Source organism: Arachis ipaensis, chromosome B9 (genome assembly GCF_059453495.1).
Source record: "Arachis ipaensis isolate K30076 ecotype BB chromosome B9, ASM5945349v1, whole genome shotgun sequence".
NCBI lineage: Eukaryota > Viridiplantae > Streptophyta > Magnoliopsida > Fabales > Fabaceae > Arachis > Arachis ipaensis.
Window position 1 is genome coordinate 1,646,127 of NC_142444.1, and position 22,751 is coordinate 1,668,877.

General features: G+C 30.8%; 2 protein-coding genes across 4 annotated transcripts; one reads left to right on the plus strand and one right to left on the minus strand.

Annotated features, from left to right (window-relative positions):
- Positions 1-1,253: 1,253 nt before the first annotated feature.
- On the plus strand, positions 1,254-9,911 carry LOC107617932 (mediator of RNA polymerase II transcription subunit 15a). Its single transcript, XM_016319823.3, has 12 exons — positions 1,254-1,470; positions 2,100-2,224; positions 2,426-2,534; positions 3,282-3,405; positions 3,689-4,894; positions 5,018-5,088; positions 5,584-5,658; positions 6,119-7,480; positions 7,602-7,946; positions 8,404-8,592; positions 8,693-8,781; positions 9,254-9,911. The coding sequence occupies exons 2-12, from the start codon at positions 2,115-2,117 to the stop codon at positions 9,459-9,461; spliced, it is 3,888 nt and encodes a 1,295-aa protein (XP_016175309.1). The 5' UTR covers positions 1,254-1,470; positions 2,100-2,114; the 3' UTR covers positions 9,462-9,911.
- LOC107617934 (uncharacterized) lies at positions 9,405-11,707 on the minus strand. Of its 3 annotated transcripts, XR_015899834.1 has the most exons (3): positions 10,962-11,704; positions 10,075-10,183; positions 9,470-9,518 (listed from the first exon to the last, which is right to left on the minus strand). XR_015899834.1 is itself a non-coding variant. In XM_088499685.1 (2 exons), the coding sequence occupies exons 1-2, from the start codon at positions 11,606-11,608 to the stop codon at positions 9,425-9,427; spliced, it is 741 nt and encodes a 246-aa protein (XP_088355811.1). In that variant the 5' UTR covers positions 11,609-11,703; the 3' UTR covers positions 9,405-9,424. The 3 variants fall into 3 exon arrangements, 2 of the variants coding, with proteins under 2 accessions (XP_088355811.1, XP_020967877.1); XM_088499685.1 differs by lacking the exon at positions 10,075-10,183 and having other exon boundaries at positions 9,405-9,518; positions 10,962-11,703; XM_021112218.2 differs by lacking the exons at positions 9,470-9,518; positions 10,075-10,183 and having other exon boundaries at positions 10,302-11,707.
- Positions 11,708-22,751: the final 11,044 nt, after the last annotated feature.

A 22,751-nucleotide genomic window follows, 5' to 3' on the forward strand; every position in this document is an offset into this window, starting at 1 on the left:
CTATATATCACATTATCTAAAACATCGTGATTATAACCTTTAAGGATCGGAAGAGCTAAACCGTAAGATTCGATTAAGAGTGATCATATATAATTAGGATCAAAACATGAAAACCAAATAAGCATCAGATTGGTTTTTTGCTTACATTATAATATTTTTAAATTTATCAAGATATTTTAGATTTAGACATGAAATATTAAAAAATATCTTTATATAGAATTTAATTTTAATATAATATCGACAAAAAATAGTTTTATATGCGCGTTCGATTATGCATTACTAAATTAGTAAAAGTAATTAGATTTTTATAAAAAATAGATATAATTAAACAATAATATAAAATATTTTGTCTATTTATTTATCTATTATATATAATATAAATTTAAAAATTATATTTAATTTTAATATATTAATAATATAAAATATTTTATATTATGATATAATTATATTCGTTTTTTAGATGATTATTTAGGTAACCAATTTAAAAGATATTTTTTTTTTTATCAAAGATACAACGATTTCTTAAATAAATATGAAAAGATTATTATGTTATTTGAATTATAATTTATTAGCCAATTTAAAAGAGGGAGATGCTCCCATAAAGATGCAGAAAACGTTTTTTTTTTAAAGATATTTTTTAATAATTAAAATTTAACACATATAATCACTTAAATTATGTTATTTTTATCAAAATTAAGTCAGACAAATTAATTTGACCGAAAAATAATGAATTGAATTTTGAATCCGTCTAAATTAATATTATTTTTATAAAAAATGACTATAATACCCCTATTATATAAAATGACTAAAATATTCTTATTATATATATTAATTTTGAGAATTCTAAATTCTACCCATTTTCTTCTCTATCGTTATAGGGTTAGAATTTAAAGTTTTCAAAATTAATATATATATATATATATATATATATATATATATATATAAAATAAAAATATTTTAGTTGTGTTTTATAATAAGGATATTGTAGTAATTTTTTATAAAAAATATTAATTTATATCGGTTTAAAATTTAATTTATTAATTTTTTTGTTAAAGTGATTTGTTCAGTCTAATTTTAATAAAAATAATATAATTTAATTGATTATATATGTTAAATTTAATTTTTAAACAATATCTTAAAAAAAAAAAACGTTTTTGACATCTTTATCTAAGTGACTCCCTTTAAAAAATAGTTGACTTTACGTAATTAGATATACGTATAAAATTCCAATACAGATCAAATTAAATTCTTTTAATTTTTTTCCTTTTCCAAATTCCAAATTTTAAAAAACACGGAACTGTAGTTTGCTATAAAAACTGAGAGCGCTTAGAATTCAACATCGGAAACAAATAACAGAAACTCCGAATTCAGAGGCCGAAACGCTTCTCCGACAGCCGCCCACGGCCTCCGGTAGACTCTGTTCTCCGCCGTGGCCTCCTCCTTAATCGCCGCTCTCAATTCTCATTCATGGTATGTCTTTTATCTACTTTTTCCTTTTTCCTCTCTCCCTCTCCGTGTGATTGTTTTTCTTTCATTAATTATTTCTACGTTGGATTGATTTGAATCCTGAATGAGTGAGTTTTCTCTGTGGTTTTTAATAATTTGATTGATGGAAGCGATGGATACAGCAGCTGACTTGTGAATTCTGTGAAGTTATAGAATCTTTTCAATGCTGATTTTATTTTAATGGAAAAAAAAATTCTGTAGCTGTTGAAATTGATTATGGTGTATGATAGGTTAAGACCTAGAGTGATTATACCATACCAGGTTTTCTGGCATTGTTTGAGGAAGGGTTTCAGGCATTGTTTGAGGAAAAGTAGTCAAACCCGCTTGTTCTTTGTTATGACTTATTTCCCATTATACCCATCATTTTGAAATTTTGTATACTGAGTTATTAATGCATTAAGTGTTGGATGATCAGCAAGTTTGTTGTGGCATGTCATTTGTTGGACTCACTCATATTTCTACTCCTACACGCAATTTGTGTAATTGAATTTCAGAAATAACTAAAACTACTTCTTCACTGTACTGATGATAGTTTCTTTGCACTTTTTTCCTTCATAACCCGATTTATTTATGTTCATTTGTTGGTGTTTCAGTCAATTTAAACTTTGATGGATGCAAACAATTGGAGACCTAATCAAGGCAATGAACCAACGATGGATGCAATTGATTGGAGATCTCAACTTTCGACTGATTCACGCCAAAGGATTGTCAACAAAATGTAATCATCAGTCTCAAATATTTATATCTAGATGTTATTTGTGAAGTCTGTGAAGTCTCTTAATTCTCTTTATCCATGTGAATGTTGTCAATGCTGCTATGTTCTTAGTTTTATTTGATGTTCCAAATATCTATTTTGCTTGGTTATCTCATTAGTTTCCTCCCCCCCCCCCCCCCTCTCTCTTCCCCCCTCCATTTGTAGAATGGAAACGTTAAAAAAACATCTTCCTGTCCCTGGTGGTCCATTAGTTGAAGTTCAGAACATTGCTCAAAGGTTCGAAGAGAAAATTTATACTGCAGCAACAAGCCAGGTACAATCATTACTATGCAAACATATATGACATGAAAGTTTTTATTACAGCTCAATCTTAGGACCTAGATGCTATCTTTTGCATTTTTATTTGTAAGGGTACCTTGTAAGTTCTTCTGAAAGTTGTAAGATTGCAATCATTTTGATAATCGCTTGTTTGTATTGTTGAATTCTTATATAATGTTTAAATACATTAGTTGAAAGTTGGTTTTAAGATATTATGGCTGGTTCAAAATTTGTATCATCTTTTGTGGTGTCATTAATTATATATGCATGAGAGGTTGAAGTGGTTGCATGTTTTGTTCTTGTTTGTATGAATTTAGTATCATGCTCTTTTTGCTTTCAACTGGATACTCTACTTGTCGGGAAAAAATAGCATATCAAAAAAAGTTTACGTTAAATTTCTAAATGGGGTATGATTGTTTATATTACTTGTTATCTAAATATATAACAAATCTGAAATAATTAGTCTCTGCTCATGCTGAAAATCTTAATAATAGTAGCTTATGATTACAAGTTGTTTTTCTGCTTACAATTATTAGCTTTTGATTTTAGAATTTTTTTTTCAAACATGATAAATCATATTAAATCGATTCCCCCCTCCCTCCCCCTCTTAAGAAAGCTGTTTTAAAAGCTTGCCAAGAATCTGCCTTATCTTCTTTCTTTGTACTCTTCTTTCTTGTAATGAATAAATTACTTTTTCTATAAAAATTGATAGTTTAATGGCAATCCTATTCCCACTTTTCAGACAGATTATCTACGGAAAATATCTATGAAGATGCTCACAATTGAGACTAAATCCCAAAACACAATTGCTTCTAACAATATGCCATCAAATCAAGCTGGCCCTAGCAATAACCCTTCAGATCAAGGTTAGTAATATAATAGCCATGGTTTGATGATAGTATTTTTATGAGGTGCTACTGTGTATCTATCAGATGTCTTGATAAATATTGGCATCCTATTAGTTTGGTAACTAATTAACTATTCCATAATTCCAATATCTGCGTTCTTGTTTGTCAGCTTAGGCTGTTAGGACTTTAGAATATATCCACGCATTGTTAAAATATTAATACTCAGTTATTCACATAATATTGTGATCTACAGTTCCTTTTTTCCCTCCTTCGCATTAATGCAAACAATTTTCTTTAATAGGACTAGTTATGCAGCAACATTCTATTAATTTGCCCAATCAGCCGCAGCAGCGACAACAGATTCTATCTCAAAACATTCAAAGCAGCAATGTTTCATCTCAACCTAACCTTCCACCCGTATCTAGTTTGGCCCAGACGAGCAGCCAAAATATTGGCCAGAATTCCAACATACAGAATATGACTGGGCAGAATACAGTGGGAAGCACAATTGGCCAAAATTCCAATGTGCTGGATATGTTTTCTGGATCTCAGAGACAGATGACAGGAAGGCAGCAGGTTGTTCCTCAACAACAACAGCAACAGCCACAGAATGCACAGCAGTATCTTTATCAGCAGCAGTTCATGAAGCCGAAGTTTCAGCTGCAATCTCAGATGCATCCGCAACAGCAGCAAAACCTACTGCAACCAAATCAGATTCAGTCTTCCTTGATGCAATCGTCTCCTCTGTCTAGCCTTCCCCAGAATCAACAATCAAATCATGTTCAGCAGTCATCTCAGTCCATGATTCAGCAAACTTCCCAAGTTATGAGGCATCAACAACAACAGAATTCTATTATTCATCAACAGCAAACACCTTTGACTCAACAGCTAATGATGCCTTCGCAGCAGCAACAGCAGCTGCAGCAACTTATGGGATCACAGTCAAATGTAACAAACATGCAACATCCTCAGATGCTTGGGCCACAGAACAATGTTGGTGATATACAGCAACAACAGAGGTTGCTTTCACAACAGAACAATCTTACAAATTTGCAACAGCTGCAACAACAGCAACCGTTATTGAATCAGCAAAGTAACCTAGCAAATATGAATCAGCAGCAACTAGGAAATACTGTCCCTGGGTTACGGCAGCAACGGTTGATTGGACCTGAATCTGGCAACCCAGGCATGCAAACTAGGCAACACTCTGCACACATGCTGCAACAAACAAAGGTTCCATTGCAGCAGCATTCACAACAAAATGGACTGTTACCATCTCAAGCTCAGCAACCAAGGCCACAGGCAGCACAGCAGCAATTGATGCCTCAGATTAACTCTCAGCCATCACAGTCTCATCTGCAGTTGGGTTCACAGCAGCAGCCAGATCCCTTGCAGCGAGATATGCAACAAAGACTTCAACCATCAGGGTCCCTAATTGAACAGCAAAATGTTCTTGATCACCAGAAACAGATTTATCAATCTCAGAGAGCTTTTCCAGAAACATCAAGTATGTGCTGTGCTGTACCTGCATCTATGCATTTCTTTATTTTTTTTTTTCGAAAAAAGGAAGAAGAAACAAATATCATGTACTTCTCTGCACTTCCTGAGCTTTGTATTCTCTGGATTGTAGGTTCTCTGGATTCTCCGGTGCAGACTGTTCAGCCAAGTGGGGGTGATTGGCAAGAAGAAGTGTACCAAAAGGTACTACGTCATTTTTCATGTCATGTACATTTTCTTAATGAAGTTTGCTTTTTCAACTAAATTAGTTTCGCAATCCATAAGGGTAAATAAACAAGCAAAGTTATTTACAGCTGTTTTCACAAGAATTTTACTTTGTAGTAAGAGCATGAATGCTTCAATACTCTTATAAGAAAAGTCATGACATTTTTTTACACTCGTATATATGAAATCTTTTTATCCGTTCTGTGAAATCTTTAAAGGAATATCCCTATGTTAGATTGAATAGATTCACAGCAGCACAGCAACTGTGGAAACTGCTGATGCTTGACAACAAAAAATTTCAGTTTTCTGTCTTGACTGAATTTCTTTCAGCTAGCCTTTTATCCTCTATTAGTTGCTGCCTATAAGAAAGTCCCTTTTTAAGATTCATTTCAGTGCTATATTGAATTAATGATATTGCTTCCTATTATTCTCAAGGTTAAATTTTTATTTGATTCTGCTCATTACATCATATAGATCAAAACCATGAAAGAAAGCTACCTGCCAGAGCTGCGTGAAATATATCAGAGGGTTGTTGTTAAATATCAGCAGGTACGTTTTTACAACTTCTTTTTAGCTTGCCAATTTTCACTGATGCTAATTGCTGTTGATTAAGCAGCCTTTGCCATTGCATCTATTGGAGAAAACAGTGGAACCATGCTAAGCAGTAAATAATATCTAGCCTTAACCCATTCTGAAAGAGAGCACTTTATTGCTTGTTTGTTTGATGATAATATATGGGTGATTCTAGCATTTAATATCTTGGAAACCAAAATGCATTCAATATTTTATCTTTTACATAAATGGAGAATATTAAACAATGTAAATGTAGGGTGTTAAAATATTTACCAAACATTGAAATGGTTTCATTCATTAAAAAATATTGTAAATGGAGGGTGTTAATGCTTCTTAAATCATAAGCTTTGACCTGAGAGCACTCATGAGTAGATGCCATGTTTATTAATAAATGTGCTTGTGTTTATTGACTCCTGTATTTGCTCTTATGTATCAGCATGAATCTCTTCACCAACAAGCAAGGCCAGAACAAGCTAATAAGTTTGGGCAATTCAAAGATAGCTTGGAGAGGATGATGGAATTCCTACAGATATCCAAGAACAAAATTCAACCTGCTCTCAAGGAAAAAGTGGGAGTGTATGAGAAGCATATCGTAGGTTTCATACATAATTATAGGCCTAGGAAAGGTATGTCGTCAACACAGCTTGGGCAGCTTCCTCCTCCACATACACACCCCATGTCACAGCCACAATCCCAAGTTACTCAAGTGCAGTCTCATGAAAATCAAATAAATTCTCAGTTACACCAATCAAATTTGCCAGGTTCTGTGGCTACAATGCCACAGAATAATATTACAAGCTTGCAGCATAATTCAATTTCTGGTTTGTCAGCCGGACAGCAGAACATGATGAATTCAATGCAACCTGGTTCCAATATGGATCCTGGACAAGGGAATTCTACAAATTCCCTTCAACAGGTTCCAGTGAGCTCCCTTCAACAGAACCCTGTTAGTACTCCCCAGCAGACTAACTTGAATTCCATGTCACTGCAAGGTGGCATGAATGTCGTCCAACAAAATTTGAATATCCTTCAGGTTGGTTCCAATATGCTTCAACACCAGCAACTGAAACATCAGCAGGAGCAGAAAATGCTGCAAAATCCACAATTCAAGCAATATCAGCATCGTCAAATGATTCAGAGGCAGCAGAGCCTTCAGCAACAACAGCAGCAGCATCAACTACACCAGCCTGGAAAGCAACAATTGCCTGCAATGCAGACACATCAAATGCCGCAGCTTCCCCAGATGAACGATATAAATGATGTCAAATTCAGACAAGGAATGGGTGCTAAGCCAGGGGTACTTCAGCAACATCTTACCCCAGGCCAACACTCAACTTATTCCCATCAGCAGTTGAAACAAGGGGCTTCATTTTCAGCTTCGTCACCCCAATTCTTCCAGGCTGCATCTCCTCAGATTCCACAAAACTCATCTCCCCAGGTTGAGCAGCAAAATCATGCTGCTTCTTCTCTAACAAAAGTTGGAACTCCTCTTCAATCTTCTAACTCTCCTTTTGTGGGCCCCACTCCTTCACCTCCCTTGGCTCCATCTCCTATGCCAGCAGATTCTGAGAAGCAAGTTTCTGGTGTTTCATCAGTATCAAATGCTGCAAGTGTCGGACAACAACAGGCAGGGGCCGTAGGAGCACTGACTCAGTCTCTTGCCATTGGGACTCCTGGGATATCAGCCTCTCCTTTATTGGCAGAGTTCAGTGGTCTAGATGGTGCTCAAGGTAATGCTGCAGCTCCTTCTGGGAAGTCGACTGTTACAGAGCAGCCTATTGAACGCCTAACTAGATTGGTTAGTATCACGAGTTGATCATATTCTAGCTTCATCAGTGGTTATGTCCATGGCTTTTTAACCGGTTGACAAATAAATTGCAGAGCTGAATAGTTTGATTTTGCTACTTTTATGATTGCAGGTGAAATCGTTGTCATCTAAAGCATTAAGTGCTGCTGTTAGTGATATTGCTTCCATTGTCAGCATGAATGATAGAATAGCAGGATCAGCTCCAGGCAATGGATCCAGATCTTCTGTTGGTGAGGACTTGGTTTCCATGACTAATTTTCATCTTCAGGGTAGAAATCTTCTTACCCAAGATGCTCCCAATGGAACTAAGAAAATGAAGCGTGACACCAGTGCCAAACCCTTGAATATGGTATCATCTGATGGTGGCTTGAATGATAGTACCAAGCATTTAAGTGATTCCGAGGCTTCTGATATGGATTCAACTGCAACATCTAGTGCCAAGAGGCCAAAGATTGAGGTATTAATTGCTAATTCTGTTTTTGATCGTTAGATTTTATATCAACATTGATATCTTCTATTGATGCTTTTTGTGTTAGTTGGCTGGAACTAACTTATAAATCAGCTTGTATGCTTAAATTATTATTGCATTGAAACGTTATCTACTTTACTACTGCACCCTTTTTATTGAATGTTTGTGTACTTCATTACACAACTAAAAGTTCAAGTTTTTTCCTTTTTTTCCCGCCTTAATACCGAGTTTGTTGATTTTTGAAGAGTGTAGAAAACATGTTCTCTGTTAGACATTGGACAAAACAACTTGGAATTTATTCAAAAAAGCATATTTCAAGATGTATTACTGATTTCTACATAGCATTATTAACCAAGCGCATCTGATCATACAAATTTAGAAAAAAATGGGAGGGAGGGGATTGGTCTTTGATTTCTGATGTGGAACTTTGTGACCTATATGCCAGGTTAATCATGCCCTTATGGAGGAAATAAGGGATATCAATAACCAACTTGTTGACACAGTCGTAAACTTGACCAATGAAGACATTAGTTCAACTGTAGCAGCAGAAGCTGCAGAAGGCACCTTGGTTAAATGTTCTTACACTGCCATGGCTCTGAGTGCAAGCTTAAAATCCCAATATGCTTCAGCACAGGTGGTTGGCTATGAAACCTTCCAATTGCAGCAACTTTTCAAACAGTTCTACCGTATCTTTTTGCTTTTGTTAACCTTATTCACTTTTCATTACCATGCAGTCACCAGTTCAACCCCTGCGCTTGTTTGTTCCAGCTAATTATCCTAGTGTTCCTCCTATTTTCCTAGACAAGTTTCCAGGTGAATGCAGGTGAGATAACGGGCACATTCCACTTTGCTACATTTCTTCCTTATTCCGAATGAAAGGATAAATTTAGGGTTCACATCTTGCAAAACTTTCATTATGAGTACAACTCCAGTTTTAGTTATATTGCACATGAAATGCTGATTAAAATTTTTTTAAGACAGTAGTATACTTAATATTATTCGATACCTATATACTATTACTGATATTTAAGTTGGCTTCTCAATTATGTGGTTAGTTACTCTTATGCGTGCCATTAAGCCATGAGTTTCTGCATTGCATAGTTATGGAGATTTTTCACAGAATCTAGTGTGTTATGGTTTAGATATCTGTTGAAGTTATTTAATTGCTAATGGTTCCTCCTTAGTGTTATCCTATATTTGCTAGCAAATATGCTATTCGTAATGTGTTAACTCGAAATGCTTGTGTACTGGCTGTCTTTTTTTAATGCAATTTGATGTTGCTTTTATTTTGACAGTAAGGATGATGATGATCTTTCGGCAAAGACAAAATCTAGGTTTAGCTTATGTTTACGCTTAACGCAACCTATGTCCCTTAGGGAGATAGCAAGGACTTGGGGTGACTGTGCTCGTGCTGTTATTTCCGAACAGGCACAAAAGGTTGGTATTGGAGGAACCTTCAGCTCAAACTATGGGGGTTGGGAGGATTGCTTGACCTTTGATTGATCCTCATTGTTCTTTTGGCTTCCAAGAGCTGCCAAACATTCTGTTCTTCTGAGTGACCTGCTTTTGGATGATGTACAAAAGCCTTTCTCTATTAGGTAAATGCCATGAGGTTAGTTAATTCAAATGCTTCATGGCATTTTTTATATAGTACTAAAAAAAAGATTTATTTTTGGGTATACAAATGGGGATAAAGTGTAATTTCTGCTTGATGCGGAAGTCACACTTCATCTTATAATGATAAGGTGATAAGAATTAGTTGTCTGTGATCATCATGCAAAGTTGTTTTTGGAGGAACAATATAGTTTTAATGCTGAATTTGTCAAGCTCCTCAAGCGGAATAAAGACTAGGGTTTTTAATAGTTTATACAAGGTTACAAACTTATACCCAATTGTTGTTAATAACATTGCATGTTACATAGAAAATCCATTTTCTTTTTCTGTTTTTGGAGGTATATCTATGCGCTTTTTACTCCTGTTTTTTTTTTTTTTTTTTTCTGAATATTGTCATAATTCATTTATATAAATTTAGTGCATGTACCAAGATAATTCAATGGTTTATATCTTAACATAAAAGTCTATCCAATATCTTAGAAATCCCTAATCTAAAACTCACCAATCACCCCCAATTTGAGTAAATAATTAGGCATCATGTTGTCACATGTCTAGGGCCTTCCTTTGCATGTTTCAAGGTTCAGACAATAATGATGTTGCCATGGCCTCTTCTAGATAAAGGAATTAAGATCAATCATTTGAAATTTGGGGAGAAAGTAAGGGTCAATAGTTAAATGTCATTAAATGCCAAGGTACTAAGTAAGTATCAAATTATCAATCATCAAAATATACATTACTACTCTGTTAATTTATATTATCAACCATAAGATAATACAATGCATATACCAAAGTCCATCATATAGTCACCAAAAAAAAAAGTCCATCATATTCAATAGCCCAAAAGTTTGGACTTCAAACCCTAAACTATTACATCTATCTCAATCATTCTCTCCCGGAACATACGCTAATCTAATGCAAATTTTCCCCTATCAAAGTTTAAAAAAAAATTATAAAAAAACAAGAGGAAAAGAAAAGGGGAAATTAAAGTTGAAACAAAGAAAAGCAAGAAAGTGAAAAACACTCTCATGACTGAAACAGACAGGTGCTAAAGTTACCTATCCGCGTGACACACCACTAAAATGAATACTAATAATAAAAGATCAACAAATCTCTTTTAAAAGAAAAAAAAGAAAACCAGATTCAAATCTCTATGGTGGAAGAACACAAAAAACTCATCTCTCACCAATAAATTTAGAAATATAGGGATAAACGTTTGATTTACCTCTAAAGAAAAAGTATTTTTAATTTACGCACTTTCATAGTAAACAAATTTTACACAGACATCAACCAATCAGTCTGTGTAAAATTATTTTACGCTGTCAATGCATTAAAATTAAATTCGTACCGAAAATTCAGTTAGGCTTTAGATCTTGGAACATACTATCCCACCTGAAATCTTGAACCGCAGAAGACCAATATCCGTCGTCGTCGTCGCCGGCGTCCATCTTCTCTTCCTTCTGGAAATGGTAAACCATGGGACTACTATAGAATCCATCAGGAGCAGGCAATGCAGGAACCACCATTGTTGATGATGTTATAGGGCTTCCATTTGTAAGCAACAGCCTCTCTTGGTGATGATGATGATGAAGATAATTCTTTTGATTCTTGGTGTTGTTCCTCTTCAACACGGCGCTCTTCCACTTCGCCGTGGTTCCATACGAAGAACAAGGCCTTGGTATTGGAACCACGGCGAGCGTGGAGTCCTCGCAACCAATCATTGTTTTCAAGTAACTTGACAAGCACCTTCTTGTCTTCTTGAATGCATGCATGATCCTTGAAACATGGAGTATCGTAGGGTAATTATTGGTTTTGATGTACTTCTTCGTGGTAGCCGCGGTGGCGGCCTTGTTCCGATGAACGAGCTTGAGGATCTCCAGCCTGTGCTTGGCTATGGAGATCCCCATGCTCTGGAGGAACTCGTGGTTGAAGTACTTGATGTCTTCTTCTTCAAGCTCGTTGTGTGAAAAGAGGAGTCCGTATTCATATACTAGGGAAGGATCAAGGCCTGCTTTTGAAAGCCATGAGAACCAATCCATGCTTGGTTTTTTCTTGAATGATGAGTTAGTTAAAGTAATTCAAGGTTTTTTTGTGTCAATGTTTGTGTGTTCTATATGTTATGAGCTTCCACTTCAAGAGTTGTGCATATATATATATATATATGTTCCTTGGACTTTTTGATGGTTTAGTTTGATTTTTTGTATGGTGGCCACTCACATGATATACATCTTTATAAAATAAAGTTGGATTTTTTAAAAACTCTCTAGTCGACTTCACGTGAAGTTGATATCTGAGAGCTGTTAGATGATTTAACTGATTTGACTAAATTTTCATCTAACAACTCTCAAGTGTCAATTTTATGTGAAATCAACTGCACCTAATTTTTCACCTAGTTTAATAGGTAGTTCATTAGTAGTAAGTATTAGGAGTTTAAATTTTGGCATCTCGTTTTATACATGTAGTAATTTATTGGCTTGCGATAAACCCTTAAATAGAGTTTCGATCCGTCCAAATTAGTTATTGGTATAAGTTGGAGAATACTGCGAAAAACAAAAAAAAATATATCTTTATAAAAATAATAATCGAGAACTGTTAGATGATTTCGTATGTTTAACTAAAAATTTAATTTGAATTAACTTAATAGTTAATTTATTAATTTATTTAAATAAATATTAAAAGTTTGAACGATTACCATGCACATCTTAAATGGAGCTTATATTTATATGTTTAACTAAATTATATTTTTATATGAAGATATATATATTTATACGAGTATTTTTATTTGTATTTATTTTAATTTTATTATATTATCTCTTTGATATTTTTTTCCATTCTTCTATAGCATTAGTGTTATTATTTATTAATGTGTTGAATCTTGAGAGGGACTAAAGAAAAAAGTAAGAAGTGTGTGGGGCTATGTAAGCCATGTTTGATGTTCCCTCCAAAGTAGTCCAAAGTATGATGTAGCTTTGAAGTGCGAGTAAGACCTAAGATTTTAATGTGGATATGTAATGCCTACAATCACGGATAAGGGAAAGTGTCATCTGTGGTCACCACCTACTTCTTTTCTTTAATTCGGTGCAAATATTGTTGAGACTAGTGTAACAAACGCAAAGAGTAGTTAAAACACTTAAGAATTTTGTCTATCAAATATTCAGATTTTATAAGGCACAAGCTAATTCGATACTCGTTAAAGATCGAATTATTTAAAAAAAAAATTATCAAAATTATCAAAATCAATCAAATTTTTCATAAGTATCAAATTATTTATATAAAAGTATTATATATATATACACACTAAAAATTAATTATTATATATTTTAATTATATTTTATATTTTAATATATATTTTATATAAATATCTAACTTTTATTATGTACATATAATATAATTATTATTTATATCTTTTGCAATTAGAATTAGTATCAAACTCCAATTAGGTATGATTAGAAATAATTGTTCCTTGTTAAAACAATGTGTATGGCAACCCATTCTAAGTACAAAACTGAGAAAATGACTTGCGGACTTTTGATTAAACAAAAAGCAAGGCCTTCCATTCCTATAGTTGTCAAATGATGAACTCCACATGATGGATTATCTTTTAAAAGTCTAAGCATCACACTCCATAAATTAAAATAAAATAAAGTCTTTTTTGTAATGGATTATATATTTGGTTAAATTGTCTTAAATTTTATTACGATGGTATTAATTTTGTTTTTAAAAAATTAACTCAAACATAGTAGATATCTGTCTCCCACGCGAAAAAAAAATAAACAGAGACCCGTAATAAAGATAAAATAAAAACGAAATACATTTTACCTATGAAGTATGGACACTTCGTTGAGTTGTCGTGTCCGCGTGTCAGACACATTTCGGACACGATACTTTCTGACATTCGTCCGATATGCGTGTCTGCTGTATCCGACCGTATCTTAATAAAAAATATCCGAACACACTTAAATACCATCACGTGTCAGCGTGTCCTGTTTTATTCTTAACATATATTTTTAAAATAAATTTAGATATAGTATATATTATTATTTATTAAAACAAAAAAATATTTTAAATACTTGATATAATGAAAATAAGATATTAAAAATAATTAAAATTTTTAATTTATATTTTAATATTAATAAAATATCAAAATATCATTACGATTTATCTAAAAAATATTTTATATTTTATATGTATACGTATCCCCGTGTCATGTAAAATTTTAAAATTCACGTGTCCCATGTCCGTATCAGTTACTATCCATCATAGCATTTTACTAAACAGAAATAGAAATAGGAAAGAAATGATGAAGACCATTGTCATCCCTAATTCCAAAACTTATGATTGGGTATATTTAGGACGAAACTTAACTATAAGAGCAGCTGAACCTTTTTTTTTTTTTTTTTTGTTACTAGATAAGATCGACTAAACAGAATAAATATCATAGTATCTTATTATACATCATATTATGCTAAAATGGTTTTATAGTCAAAATTGTTAACAATTTTCTTTCAAGTTTTTTGTTTTTTTGTCTTTCACCATCTCTAATTATAGAATTATTCTCCCTCTACTTTTTTTAACTACTTGAGCCTCCATATATCTTCTCTAAATATGTCTATATTACCTCTCTATAATGGTCACCTTCTAACTTAGAGATCAAGCTTTAAATCTTGAAAAATAGACTCTAGTTTTGAAAGTAAGATTATTATTGTATCTATTGTATTAATTATGATATATTTCTATTAGATAAGAGTATTATGGTCAACAATGACTTACTATTTCCGTGAGATGAGGTTCCCCTGAAAATCATCATTTATTTTATTTTAAAAACTTGACACGTGTTAATGCTGCTTCCTACACATTAACAAGTGAAGCTGAAAATAAGAACAAAATGTAATCCAAAACTTGTTTCAGCAACATACATATGACAGGTCACTTTGTCCCTATGGCTTGTCACAATCTTCCATCCCTTACCTTCACATGCTCCAATTAGAATTTGGAACAATAATTATATAAAGGTTCACGGACAAATTTTGAAAGATTAGATCACTATTCCCATGTGAATTTAATTACAGATTATAATGATTATGCTTGTCACACATTTTAACTTTCTAGGTTTTGTGACAATTTCTATGCTTCTAACTTACAAGTAGTTATATATGTTCCTTGAATTATGTCAGTTTTATTGAATCTAGATTTATTTGAAAACTTGGATGCAAACATGAGTAAAAAGTGTTTGTAATAATTTAATGATATGTATCACACTTGGCTTAATCAAAGCGTATAGATCTCATAACATTACATACAAGGTAGAGAAAATTGAAATTGAAATTTTACGTGAAATCGAAAAAATAAATTAAGTAGGTAGAACATCAAATTTTAACAAGATTTAAATTATAGGGTAAAGTATATTTTTTATCTCTAAAGTTTAATAAAAGTTTTAAAAATACTCCTTAAATTTTATTTTGTTTTAATTTTGTCCTAAAAGTTTTCGATTTGCATCAAATATACCTTTAGAGGCTAAATTTTCAAAAAATTCAAGAGCAATAAAACAATAATACATGAAAATTATGCTTGATTTGCTTGTGTTGAGGGGTTGTTATCTTATGAAATTGTTGTTGAATCGATCTTAAATTTTTTAAAAAATTAGCCGTCAGGGGTATATTTGATGCAAATCGAAAACTTCTCGGACAAAATTAAAACAAAATAAAACTTAGGAATATTTTTGAAACTTTTGTCAAATTTCAGGGATAAAAATATATACTTTACCTTAAATTATAAAATTGTTAGACTTAGTATAAATTTCGTAAAATTAATTGACTCATTTAAAATTGTAATATCGAAAAAATTTTAAGAGTTAAAATCAAAATTCTAATTATTATTCTTTTTTTGTTTTCCATAGTATCCTTCAATCCGATAGGCCAAAGACTAATTTGTCGCGGACTCGTGGTATTGAGCTCTATTAAGGATTTGTCGCTGGCCAATGAGTTGATGCATGCATAAAGCAGAATTTAAACCATCGACACTTATTTAAATGAATTAGTGAACTAACCAGTAAACCAAACTCAACTTGATTAACATTCTAACTACTATGACTACATCACATATTAGTAGATACAAATACTAATTAATGGAAGTCAAGGATATAATTATATAAACGGTAAGTAATAACATGAATTTCATGTCTAACCATGAAGCTAATAATAATGAGAAAGTAGCTAGTTACTACAGTGAGGTAGGTATCATTTATGCACAATGCAAGTTGCGTAAGCAAATGAAATTGGTGGTTTCCTCTGCCATAATCATAAAAGTAAAAGCAAGACTTTTGAGTAGTGTTGATGAAATGTGAATCTCTAGTAGTAGTTATGGTTTGAGTCATATTTAATTAAGAGAAAATAATTATTAGTTCATTGCATTTGGTTGGTAAGGGTGTGTTTAATTTCTTTGTGGACACAATAATTGAGCTTATAGAAATATTATAAAGTGTTTAGTTAACACCTTAGGATGCAAACCTTAATCCATTATTTAAAATTCCCAAAGAAGCTTTTAAATGTAGCACTTCAAAAAGTATACTTTGGTCTAGCATTAGCATGAATCAAATGTAAGATTATCAAACTCTCGAGTTAATCCGTAAGCACACAAATTGTTACAATTTTTTGTATGTCTTAATAGGATATGTTTGTTGTTATTTATTTATCTTCGGAATTCTAAGAAACCAAACAAATTAGTGGAGTCTAAACTCTACACTCTATCAAATAGACAAAAAAATGAAAGGAAGTGATCAAGTGTTGTAGTGGGGGGTTTCACCTAAATGAAGAAATGGCGAATGGGTCCTTTCCTTATTAGTTGGGCCTAATGGGCTTCTTCAGCTCTAGTCCACAGCCCAAATCAAATCTACATCACAAGATCCTTATATCTTAATGTCCACAAACAAAATCCTTAAATTTTTAGTCAATTTTGACTTTTGAGTCCGGCATAATCAATTCATATTATAAATTAGAAAAAGGTAAACTATATTTTTTATTCCTAAAATTTGGTAAAAATTTTAAAAATATTCCTAAGTTTTATTTTATTTCAATTTTGTCCCAAAAGTTTTCGATTTGTATCAAATATATCTTCGACGGCTAAATTTTCAAAAAATTTAAGACCAATTTAACAATAATGCATGAAAATTATGCTTGATTTGTTTGTGTTGAGGGTTGTTTTTATGAAATTGTTGTTGAATGGTCTTAAATTTTTTAAAAAATTATCCGTTAGGGATATATTTGATGCAAATCGAAAACTTCTAGAACAAAATTGAAACAATAAAACTTAGGGATATTTTTTAAATTTTTATCAAATTTTAGGAACAAAAAATATACTTTACCCATTAGAAAAAAATGTGAAAAGAAGATCATCATAGCAGTTGAAGAGAAGGATGGATGAGATAGAATATGAATAAGTAGCCAATGGTAAAAAAAAATTTAAAAAGACTATATATAAAGTGATCAAATAATAAAATGTCATAACGTCATTTGATTCATGTAGTCGATCCCAAGATAAGATTTTGTTATTTTTGTTGATATTATAAAGTATGTCTCCTCTTATAAAAAATTTAATTAAAACTATATATATAATATAGCTTAATATTTCAAAAAGAAATTGAGAGGAATTTTTTATCATTATGTTGAATTTTTAATCAATGGTTCACTGATCCATTTTCTCTATTCAACAAGTTAAGTGGCTGCCGACAACTGTGGCCCCCGCTAGCATCCAAACGTGGCGCTCCAAAGGACCACAAATGACTAATCTGTAATATCTGTACTATTTAAATCTTTACCAAAACTAGAGCCACATTCAGAAGTTTGAACTGTTTTTCAACATCCACTTACAAATTAAATATTGGTCAATTATTTGGTCCCTTTCATTTTTACGCTGAATTTGTCCAATTTATTTTTAAAAAATAAATATTAAATATTTAAAAATTATTTATTTTTATATTTTTAAATCAAATATTTTTTTGATAAATTAGACATAAAATTTTAATACTGTAATAATCATCTTAAATATTAGGGAGAAAAAAAAATGTATACAATATTCTGATGTAATTGACTGATAGATTCCCTTTATTGTTTTCTAAGATATGATGTGATAAAGCTGTGATGTAACAGGGATTTTATTTTAGTTTTTCTTTTATTCTACGCAAGATTAAAAAAAAAAAAGGGGAAAATGTAATGGGAACAGTGTCAAAGTTTGAAGTGATGTTGACATGTATGGAAGCAGGAAGCTCAACATCAACAAGAAAGATAATGGGTATGAACTCAATATCTATCATTCTGTGAAATAATCAGTGAGTCAGGACCAACGACTTTAATAATTAACATATAATAATAACCATAAAATATATCCAAGATGTATGCTACGGTGCCTATATACACTTGCCTAACTTATTAAAAAAAAATAAAAATTAATATTTAAATTAAAAAATATAAAAATAAATAATTTTTTAATATTTAAAATTTACTATAAAAAGTAATTTCGGCAATTTCGACACCAAAGTGAAAAGCACGGGAGAATTGGTCTATATCCAATGTGTAAACACTAAAAATTCTCCAAATTATTTTCTCATTGATAAAAATATCTTAAATTTTATTATAAATAAAAATATTTTTAAATTAAGAGTTTTATGTTAACCAAAAAAAATGTGACAAATAAAAATTTTTATATAATAAGTGAGACTTTAACATTGATGAGAGAATTAGGTTATACCTTTCTGTTAACATAATAAGTCTCTTATCATAATAAATATTTTTGAAATGTTTTAAAATTATTTAAAAGTATTTTTATTAATGACAAAATTTAAATATATTTTTATCAATATCAAAATAATTCAAGTGTATTTTTTGTGTTTTTTTTCGAACTCAATAAAATGCCATCCTAATTTCTTGGCAACGGGGATCAAAGGCCCAAGGAAAAAAACCAACTACAACTTCAGATTGGCCTTAATTTCTATTGTGGCCCATCATTTTCTTATTAGAAAAATGGTATTTATGTTATTAAATTTTCTTAAGTGTAGCTTTTTATATACTTTGTATCTGGCTATTCCTTATAGGCATTTTAATTTTAGAAATCTTATAAATAACAAAGTATTTAGATCTATCTGAAATTGATGAGTATTACACTATTAAGTTCCTTCAACAAAAGGAAAGCATTCATGTACATATTGAATCTGTACATAAAATGCAGAAGACATTGATTGTTGAAAAAAAAAAGAAAAAAGAAAAGAAAAGCAAAAAGATGAGTGATTCACCTGATTTCTTCTTTCTCAATCTTTGCACACATAAAATATGTGCGAAAGTGATTACCTCAACGGAATACTATTGAATTGATTTCTAATGCAAAAAATGTTTTAAAATATCAATAGTTTTTGGAACAAAAAATAGAATTATAGATTGATAAATAAAAATTGAATTAATACCAAAAGTAGGAGTTGAAACTCATTTTGGCCCTTAAAATTTTTGATCGGCCTTAATTTCGACCTCTAAATTTATAGTTACCCAATTAACACCCCAAATATTGGATTGTGCCCCACGTTTGTCCCTGTAGCTATCTCCGTTAACAGAGATTTGATGTGACACTTTAAGTTGACAGAGTATGTATCTACGTGGCACCCAACTTGCTAGAATAGATGTGTAATAACTAATAAGTGAATGACGTGACAAAAGTTGAATGAACTCAATTTGCAGTCCGCTTTTCCCAATATGTTCAAGACTTTGTTGGAGAATTTGAGTTCATTCAACTTTTGCCACATCATTTACTCATCACACATCCATTCTAGCAAGTTGGGTGCCACGTGAATACACATTCTGTCAATTTAACGTGCCATATCAGATCTCCGTTAATGGAGATAGTTACAGGGACAAACGTGGAACACAATCTAATATTTAATGGTGTTAATTGGATAACTATAAATTTGGGGGTCGAAATTGAGGCTGGTCGAAAATTTCAGGGCCCAAAATAGGTTTTAACTCCTAAAAGTGGTCTTTGAAATTATGGTTCAGCTTTAATTTATTTCTCAAATTTTCAATCAACTTAATTTAGTCCTCTAACTTAGTATTTGTGATTCATGTTAGTTTTTAATTTTATTTTCATCACACAGTCATTAATAACATACTGAGATAGACTGACAAATGCTATGTTGGACTTCTCGAACGTGGTGATTGAATTTTTTTAGAGTGAATACCCATTCGGTCTCTGACAATTACTTCAAAAGGATAACGAGACTCCAAAAAAAACACTCAATCTGTCTTCCGATCTTTTTTTTTTACTGATTAGTTTCTGTGTCAAAAAAACTACATTGACTTTTTTTTGACACAAGGGTCTCGTTGTCCTTTCGAAGTAATTGTCAGAAGTCGGGTTGGATTTTTTTATCAAGGATCTCATTGTTTTTTGAGGTAATTGTCAGGGATTATTTTGGATTTTTCTAAATTTTTCACCTTAGTTTACTCTTAAAGAAGTTTTTAAAATTCGTAAGTAAAATTAGGATTAAAATTTTAAATACTTTTAAAAAATAAATTGAGGTAAAAAAGTTTTAATTGTCACTTTAAATAACTATTATAAAATTTAGCAAAGTAACCGTCAGTCTATTTTAAATTTTTAACACGCTGTTAATAATTCTATAATATAAATAAAGTTAGAAATTAACAAGAATTATGAATACTAAATTAAACAAATTAAAACTTTAAATACCAAATTAATGCATAAGTGTAACTTCAGATACTAATATAAATATTATTTCAATATCTATTATCACATAGAATTTTACTCTCTAGTCTTTATTGATAAAAGACACAGATTCTCATCTATATGTGTCAATGTGTGATAGTAGAATAATTCATACTTAGAAGTGACTAAGTATTTGATTTTTACCTTTTTAAATTGTATGTTTAGTTGTTTTTTACGTATATGTTAAACACTTAAAATTATATTTTTAAATTTTATTCTATACACACAAAAATTTATTGCTAATATTAAACTTTTAAATAAAATTTATTTTCGCGATAACTTAAGCATAATCTATCGGATCAGAAAATACTATAAAAAATTAAAATATATATATATATATATATTCTCTACGATAGTAGTGTGAATTTCTTTTTAACAAATAATAATAATAATAATAATAAATAATGACTAGTATAGTTAAGTTCTTAGGTAGCGTTTGGTGGAGAGATCGAGACGGAAAGACCGAGACTGAGATTGAAATAAATCTCAGTATTCTGTTTGGTGCAAAATGTGAGACAGAAATTGAAGCAAGAATGAAATTCTAATTTGATTTGCACAATGGATAAAATTAGAATTAATTAATTGAAATGAGAGTATTTTAAGTATAAAATATTATTAAAGTTTCAGTTTTCATCTCTAAAAATTTTAGTCCTCTGTGTCTCTATATTTTAGAGTTACTGAAATACTGAAATTTTAGAGACAAAGACAGAAATTTTAGTACTAATATCTAAACCAACAAACATAATACTGAGTCTCAGTCTTTCAGTATCTGTTTCAGTATCTCAAAACAAAGCTAGCTTAATTACTGCTTTGAGTACTTTGTATGTAATCGTTTTCGTGGCGGAATTAGTTGACTTATCAAACGGTAGTGGCGACGCCATTATTGTACGGACGACACAGATGGCAATAGTTATTAAGTGAATTATAACGTTGAGTGGTGTATGTTGGTGTGTGGTGTGGTCCATCCAACAGAGACATATATAAAATCGATTAACCTATATACCTTGTTCATTTCCATATATTAAATGAGAACTAAGTAACGTGTTACAAAATTATAATAATACTACAAAAAAATATATTTGTATGAACTAACTAGATTTCATTGGCATTGTGATTGAAAAGATCTTTACACCAAACAACCAATCAATCATATATTATAATCGTCTAAGCGTAAGAAATGATATTGTTAATAATTATTAACGTATACTTTTTATGGTAAAGTTTATTTGTAAGAGAGCAAATCACGAACATTATATTATATATAGTTGTTCAAATAATAGATGGCTATAAAAGTTTCTAACTTTTGCTTTGTGCCACCTTCATCTTTTTCTTTCTCTTTACTTCTTCGAGCAATTTTGATATATTTATGTTATTTTTATTAATTTAAATTTTTAGAAGATCTGATTTTATGATATAATATTAAAATTTTGTATTTGAATTAAAAAGTCTAAAACTCGATTTTTAATGAACTCAAAAATAAAAACAAATAAAAAACAAATAAAATTAAATTAAAAATTACACAAAAATTAAATAAATCTAAAAAAATTATTTAAAAAAATTATTAAAAATATAACAATTAATAATGTCTTCTTCTATAAAAAAAAAAAAATAGTTTCATGACAGACAGCAATAGATTGGTACCTACTACTTAGTAACGGTTTATTATATTTTGGTGACTATATATATTCAGTTAAATTAAGGCCTATTCTTATCAACTTTTTTATAAATAAATAAATAAACAAAAGTTATGCTATATTTTCTTTCAATTTTTTTTTATTTTTTCTATGTGATTTATTTATTTGAAATGAAATTACCAAAAAATCCTAACACTTTATTTGAATAGATAATAGAAAACAGAAAATAAAATGAGAAGAAAAAAAATAAAATAAAAAGTCCTAACACTTTATTTCTTTTATTTTTTATATCAAATAATGAATTAATCATTTTATCCTTATTTGTATTTTTTTTTTCATTTTTATCTCATCTTTGAAGAAAAAAAAATAGATCCTACATTTTTTTTTTCATTTTTTTTTCATTCAAACAATAAAAAACTCATATTTTCATCCATTTGCTTTCTTCATATTTTCTTTCTTTCTATACAATGTGTAAATGCTTGTTTACGAAATAACTCTAGGGATTTATTTTTTATTTTTTTATTTTTTAATAATTACAAATATCATATTTTTTAATGATATTATTGTTTTATTTACGGAGTTCTAAAACGAAACATATATATAAGAAATTAATATAAGGAATAAATCAAAAGCCAAACATGCCCTCACGGAAGTTCTAAATAAATAAATTCATGCGACTATTTGAAATAACAATGCATATGAATTATACATATATTTTATACAATTTACCAGTTCTGGTTTCAGCACTTAACATAAGTTATTTCTAAGTGATTTATATCAATGTCTTTCA

Bases quoted from the DNA above. Each gene is read 5' to 3' on its own strand.
- LOC107617932 (XM_016319823.3), top strand. From the start codon at position 2,115: ATGGATGCAAACAATTGGAGACCTAATCAAGGCAATGAACCAACGATG. The intron at 4,895-5,017 runs GTATGTGCTGTG...TCTGGATTGTAG, and splicing joins AGCTTTTCCAGAAACATCAA to GTTCTCTGGATTCTCCGGTG. The intron at 5,089-5,583 runs GTACTACGTCAT...TACATCATATAG, and splicing joins AAGAAGAAGTGTACCAAAAG to ATCAAAACCATGAAAGAAAG.
- LOC107617934 (XM_088499685.1), bottom strand. From the start codon at position 11,608: ATGGATTGGTTCTCATGGCTTTCAAAAGCAGGCCTTGATCCTTCCCTA. The intron at 9,519-10,961 runs GTGGGATAGTAT...ATCCAAAAGCAG, and splicing joins TCTGCGGTTCAAGATTTCAG to GTCACTCAGAAGAACAGAAT.